At 26.6% G+C, this 7,458-nt stretch overlaps 1 protein-coding gene across 1 annotated transcript; it reads right to left on the reverse strand.

Annotated features, from left to right (window-relative positions):
• Positions 1–2,856: 2,856 nt before the first annotated feature.
• Positions 2,857–3,552, reverse strand: baf (barrier to autointegration factor). The gene is made up of 2 exons (XM_065500667.1): positions 3,295–3,552; positions 2,857–3,080 (listed from the first exon to the last, which is right to left on the reverse strand). The coding sequence occupies exons 1-2, from the start codon at positions 3,418–3,420 to the stop codon at positions 2,934–2,936; spliced, it is 273 nt and encodes a 90-aa protein (XP_065356739.1). The 5' UTR covers positions 3,421–3,552; the 3' UTR covers positions 2,857–2,933.
• Positions 3,553–7,458: the final 3,906 nt, after the last annotated feature.

Consider the following 7,458-nt stretch of genomic DNA (forward strand, 5'->3'; position numbering starts at 1 on the left):
TCAAAATGTTTTTACGTTCTTATGTTATTTTTAGTGTATTTTATAGATAGTTTTTATATTTGTATGCTATTTATAATTATAAAATACATTTTATAAATTATAGACTTCTTTTTCACTGTTTTTAAACAAAATTTAGCTTAATTTAATTTTCTGGTACATATTACGTTTTTTTTCTTTTCTTCTTTTGTAGACAAATGGCAATGCTTTTTTTTGTTTCTTTTGTCAATTAATATTTTCTCAATGGCTGCACTTTAAAGTGTTGCCATATTTTGAAAAGAGAAATTCCCAAAAATTAAAATAGAAAAAATGCTAACAAAAATAAATAAAACAAAATTGATTTTCTTTTAAATATTAAACTATTATGGCGCCCGTTACTTCTATTTGTTTAATATTTATATCACAACTTCATCGTTCACATCAATTTCTTTTTTGCATGATTCTTGCTTGTTCTTTCTTGTCTACGTCGTCGTACTTCTTTTCTTCTCTTTACTTTTTTTTATTCTGCTGACACACACTCACTCACACATAATTTTCTTTTTTAGGTTTTTTATGTTGCAAATTTTGTTACGATTTTACATCAAATTTTAGCACAATTTTTATTGTTTATTTATATTATAGTACATGCTTTATGTTTTCTTGATATTTCTTACTAATTTTTTGCAATTTTTCTTTGTAAATTTTAACAATAAAAATGTTCAAAAAATTTCTTTACCCGAGAGCAGAAAAATTTTCTTCATTTCACACACACACACGAAAAAATGAATGGGTTTGACATGCCATAGTTGTACAAATAAGTACTAAATGAAAGCAAATATTTTTTAAATGAACACATAATAAAGTGTATTCATTTTCAATTATTATTTTCAGTATTTTTCTTAGAAAGCTTAATTTTTGTGATACCGATTTGATTTGAAATAAATTAACACGATTTTTTTTTAATTTGATTATGTGTATTATATTGAATAAATTGATCCAAAATATTTAAGATAATTACAATTTGGTACCAAATAAAGCTATTAGACGACTGTGCCAAAACGTATAACCTTTTTCAAGAGCTTTTTTGTAAAACAAACGTTTTTCTTTTGAAATTAGTATATTTAATAAGCGATTTTAAACATCGCTTATGTCAAAATATTGCTATAGTCTGCTACATACAAATTGCATTAAAAGAACTCACACACAGAAGAAAATAAATTGCCTGAATTAGATGTGGTTTCAACAAGACGGAATCGATAGGCCTTTCAAACGGATAAAATATTTCTGTGATATCTCACAAAAACTGTTTTATTTAAATTTAATGAAAGGGGGCGGTTAATGGAAGACCCTTTACATACAGGGGAAATAGAAAAATGCAAAAAAGAATGAATGAAATATAATACACATAATGAACACATCATCAGAGTTGTAAAAACTGTATGTAGTTTTTATTAAAATATGGCTACGCTATTCGCAAGAATTTGTAAAAGCTAAAAGAGCTTTTAACTGTTACATACAAGGTACTGATATGCTACCGTTACCTCAAAATACCCTTTCAGTTCATCTACCGTTACCGAAATAAGTGAAAATACCGTTACCAATATAATCGTAAATACCTCTAAATACCGTTATCTAAATTTGAAATTATAAAAACATTTTTTTTATTTAAATAATTGAGTTTATTACCCCCGTATTCATAAAAAAATTTAAATTAAAACAATGTTTTAAAGCAAAATTTCCATACAAAATTTGATTTTAAAATGTTTAAATTTAAAATTTGTTTATGAATACGGCCTATAGAGTTTAAAATATAATAAATTCGAACTTTTTTTTTGATTTGTGTTAAATTTATAAACAATTTAATTCAGGATGATTACCCTATTAGCTGTTACTGAAATAACAGCAAATACCGTTACCGTTAAATCACCTTTAGCGAAATATGTAGTCCAAATTAGCGTTATGTGAAAAAATGTGTACTGTTAAGGATCTTCCCTGAAAGAATCATTTTTATTTTATCATTTTATTTGTTTTTATTGTAGTACATACTATTTATTTTCTTAGTTTTTTTATTGTATTTTCTTAGTTTTGCTTTATTTTCTTTTTTATTTGTGTACATTTTTAAACATAAGCTAAATTTCCATGGATTTGATTTAAATACAATCTTAATGATTCAGTAAGAAATTATAATGTTCAAAGGTATATTATATTCAATACGTTTGAAATATGTATGTACTAAGACTCCCAAATATATCCTACGTTTGCTGCTCATAGATGATCTTAACACATATTGTGAAATATGTACATAGCAATAAAGTTATCCATTCACTTGACGCACTCACTTACATATGTACATCATTGCACTACTTTTGATGCAGTTCTAATTGTATGATTGTTCAATAAACATCAATATATAGCAAATCGCAGGATTTTGTACATTGAAACAGGTTTATGTGCTCGAAAATAAAACGAGTAACTTCGTATTAAAATTGAAACGTGATTCGAATTCGGTTTACAGAACAGCTAATTTTTCCATGGATTGGACAAGAAATTAAACACGACAACAAAATTATCATGTGTAGTTCCTGTTTTATAAACGATAAATCGCATTTAAACTGCGAAATTAGTAAATCATGTGGATTCGATTTCCCGAACACCAAATAAAAATTGGAACATGCCAGATTTTATTTGGTGTGAGATTATATATCAAACTCCCATGCGGTTTTTTTTAATAATAAAATACATAGTACATACTTATATCAAACATTCCTTTAGTTTTTTTTTTGCTTTATTAATAAAATCTTAAATATTTATAAATTACAAGTTTTCTATGTTAACACATGAAATTACAGACAGTAAAAAAATTATTTTGTTAATTAATAATAATTGCAACATTTATACTGAAATTATTTGCATAATTTTTTTTAGAACAAATAAGAAATATAGAATCCTAAAAATATTTACAAGAACTCTTCACACCAATCGTTGAGGCAGTTATAGCAATCGGAAGCTTGTTTAGAACTGGCATTACAGGTATCTTTCATCCATTCCTTAAAAAGTTCTTCGTCTTTTTTCAAGACTAAATATTGACCCAGCACTGTATAAGCCTACAAAAAATAGAAAAAAACACGGTTAGAATTCAAATTTAATTATTTACAGTTTTAGAGTCACTGGCATCAAGTGTCAGGTTGAGTACATATAACACAAACACTACTACATAAAAAAATTCAATTAATTAGCATATACAAACAGAAACTATTTCATCTATTGGTAAAATATGTTAATTAAATATTCTACAATCAACCATAGTATATAACTTACTTTATCGAATCCAGCTTCTATTAAACGTCCACCCAAAGTCTCTCCTATTCCCGCCAGATCTGTGACAGGCTTATCACTCATTGGCTCAGCAACGAAATTTCTGTATTTTTGAGATGTGCCCGACATGTTTATTTGGTTTCTATTCAATTAATCTCACAATATATTAAACTTTTTATCTAAAGGATGGTTGGCGATGCTTTTTTTATTGTTGCAATTATATTTGTTCAATTTTATTTCACAAATTCTCACAGAATGACGCACTTATTTTACTTGTTTATGAAATGATGCTTCTGAAACAGTGTTGCATTAAAGTGGTTTATTTAACATGGTTGTGTTAAGAAAGTACTTTTTTACTGGTGAAGCTTAAAATTTAACGCTACATACAAACATGTATATTATATATGGATTGCTTCAAAATTGACGCAGATTTGAACCCTAGGCCTTTAAAAACTTGTTAATCTTGTGGGAAAAATAGCTTGAGTTGGTTTTGAAGATGCTTCAAATGAATGAGTTGCTTAAAAAAGCAAGCACGATGCTGTGTTTTAAGCATGGTCGTATTTCGTGTGTAGCTTATTGTGAATATATATTTTGTTTATATTGTTATTGTGAATGTATAAAATATTTAAAAGTTATTTTTAAAAACTTTTTCGCCCATATTCATAATTTATAACTGGTTTATGAAACGAAATCTCCAAACAAACTTTGCCACCATATTCATAATCAATTTTCAAAATTATAAGAGGTTTATAAAACGAAATTTCCATATAAAATTTGATAGATTTAAAAAATGATTATGAATGAGGTATTTTATTATTAGATAATTGTCTAAATTTTACATAAAATATTAAGAATGGTATATTAAACTGTGTCGAATTTAACATTGCCTTTAACCTAGTGTAAATGATTTGCTGGAACATTATTTCGGTTGAATTTATTTTAGCGAAAAAAATAAATTATTTTATAGCTGATTTTGTATTAAACAACTATTTTTATATCCTTCACCATTAGTAAGGGTATATATAAGTTTCTCATTCCGTTTGTAATTTCTACATTTTTCATTTGCGACCCCACAAAGTGTATAATTCTGGATACATGTCCATCTGTATGTTGAAATCAACTTTCCGTAGCCCCCAAATAACTTTACAAGATTCATACATCAATATATCGACCCTGTTCGGTTGCTATTTAAAATCGAGAAAATCGTTCCACAATATAAGGAAAAAACCAGGACAACCTCGATTTTTTACTTTATTTCGATCTATGTATATCTGGATTACTAAGTCATTAATATAGACAATATAGATAGCTAATGATAGATATTTCAAGACCTTTGCAACGACGTATGTAACGCCATAGTAAGTCGGACCTACAATGGGTCAAAATCGGGAAAAATATTTTTAATCCGAATTTTTTTTTTCTCAAAAAAATGTTTAATACATATTAAGAAAAAAAATATTAAAAATTTTTTAAAAATTATTTAAAAAATGTTAAAATAAAATTAAAAAAAAAATTAGCCACAAAATAAAAAATATTAACAAAAAAATTAATTTTGTATTCCCGTATAACTTTTTGATAAAAATATTTTAATTCTTTTAGATATTTTTCTTAAGGTTTTGCTAAAAAATCTTGATCATCCACGTCACACACGAGATTATATATTCTGGGTCTATCTGTGATCAGAAATGTTTGGTATAAAAAGTGGGCAAAATCAGTCAAGATGAACCGGAGTTATGGTAAAAAATGTGAGACAACCTTCAAAAAAGTTATTATATTTTTATGATACATAAATGTCTATGGAATAGTGGCATTCATACAAAATTTGGTATTGAAAATGGTCAAAATCTGATAAAAATAAATGTTTTTATATAAAACAAACATCGGTGCCAGACGAGTATAACAATTAAATTCTTAACAATTAAATCTTAACTTAAAGTTTCAGTCAAAATTTTGAATGTTAAGACCTATGCTAACTTTAAGTTATATTTTCATTGTTTAATTTGCCCTTACTTGATAAATTTGCTTTTTAGTTTACGAAAAGACCCTTTTAATTAAGTAACCTTTAGTTTATTTTGATGATAAATAACTAAACTAAATTAGAAAATAATAAAATCTTGTTAACTGTTTCATAGACCTAAGTTTCTAGCATGAATCGCTTTTGTATGCGACGCCCCTAATCTTTTGGAATACAATTTCGTAATATTAAAATTTTCTTAGCCTATTTCACAGTGGGGTCATTCATTAACAGTTTCATATTATCAACATTGTTCGTACATATTACATTCTATGCAAGTTGCATAATTTGGCACCCTACTATGAGTATTGTAACAAAATGTTCAAGTTTAAAGATAAGTATGTTGCTATAGCAAGTATACTTGTAAAACAATAAAAATGTTGAAATACTAAAGAATTCACTTACTTCAAATATAAGTTAGTGCTTAAAGTGTGTTTGACAATAAAAGTTGGCTACAGTAGAAAAATAGAACAAATAAATGTAATCTAAGTTTAGGGAAAATCAATTTAAAGAAAATATATTTAAAAAGCTATTAAGAATGTGTAAAATTGCAAAAAATATTTGTAAACTCCTACTATTGGCGATCGTTTTAAATGGTAAGTTCAGTCAGTGGTTATTAAAGAATTTTAGACAAAAAAAATTAAATACATAATAAAGTTGCTGAAGAATTATTATATAGACATCAGGATTAAACAGTGATTTTTTTTTGTTTGTTAAATGTTTTTTTTTTAGGGCGGTACATTCATTTAAATACAAAATTTTGGTTCTTTATGCGTAATCCTTAATTATAATAATATTGACCCAATTAACTTAACATTAAGTTTGAAATCTTAATGTAGCTGTCAATTAAATTAAAATTGTATCATTAATCACAATAAATACTAAGTGAAACATTAATCATCTTAAAAAACCAGTTTCTTACAGTTATGGAAGTCTTATATAGAATGTATGATGTTGCAAAAAAGGATTTAATAATCCAATAATATATATGAAATGTATGTAGTAATGTGCAAGAAAAAAATGGAAATAATGAAACGTTTTAAGGTTGATTTGCCATATTTTAAAATAATACAGAACATTATTTCAACGACATTCAATAAAGCAAGAAGTATTTTAAAAAAAGAAAGTTGTGAAGAAAGTTAAAGACATTTCTGGAAAAGTGGTATATTTCAATGCGAATCTTCTAGTTCAAAATAAAAAATTTTATTAAAAATAAGTTGATTTGAAAATACGAGTACTTTAAATAACAGTGTATTAAACGATAAGAATAAAAAGTGTAAAAATATGGCATATATTGAAATGATCGATTTTAATAAATTTTAGCATTAATGTTCTTAAACAAATGATTAATTTAGAAAAGTTTGACTCCACCTACAATTTACATGTAACGGACAGTTTTTTAGATGATAGCTTAGTAGAGCTCGATAAAACAAATACATAACAAAAAATATTTAAAACATTTTTTATTTATTTTCGATAATTTCATAAACCAGAGTGCATAGGGTAACATAGAGACGAGACGTAATTGTCAAAATCCTAATTCTGTTGTCAAAAACCTAACTCTTGCAACAACAAAATACATGTTAGTCATATGCTAATTACATTGTGCTCAAGTAAAATATCTTCTAACAATAAGTGATCTCATGAAATCAGACAGACTTTGGCATACTACTATCAAGTGGCAGGGAAAACGGACTGGGGTCACCCAACAACTTCCGTATTGGTACTTTTTATCAGAAGATATAAAATCCCGGAATTTAATCTATTACGGTTGAATGGTACCATTCTTGATTTCTTGTCATAATACTGGGCTCCAAGCTAACTTGCTCTACTTGCAAGAAATCCTTTGGGAAGAGATGGTGTCTCAAACTTTATATTCTAAACTAGATGTATACAGAAGTCATTAGACCATTCTGACCAATGTGGACACCAAAACACACTTCTTTATTCTGAACAAGGTACAAACCCTATATTGTCTTGCTATTGGTGGCTCGATAGGAGACGAAATTACAAACTATTTTCTTTTTAAATGTGAAACATTTTTTTTAAATTACTAGTGAAAAAAATTTTATGACAAACATTTTTTTTCGTGAAAAAAAAATCGGACTCCGCTATCTATTTTAATTCAATTTGTATTAGATTTGAATGAACAA

The sequence above is a fragment of the Calliphora vicina genome, chromosome 2 (genome assembly GCF_958450345.1).
Source record: "Calliphora vicina chromosome 2, idCalVici1.1, whole genome shotgun sequence".
In the NCBI taxonomy this organism is placed as follows: domain Eukaryota; kingdom Metazoa; phylum Arthropoda; class Insecta; order Diptera; family Calliphoridae; genus Calliphora; species Calliphora vicina.

Bases quoted from the DNA above. Each gene is read 5' to 3' on its own strand.
- baf (XM_065500667.1), bottom strand. From the start codon at position 3,420: ATGTCGGGCACATCTCAAAAATACAGAAATTTCGTTGCTGAGCCAATG. The intron at 3,081-3,294 runs GTAAGTTATATA...TATTTTTTGTAG, and splicing joins TAGAAGCTGGATTCGATAAA to GCTTATACAGTGCTGGGTCA.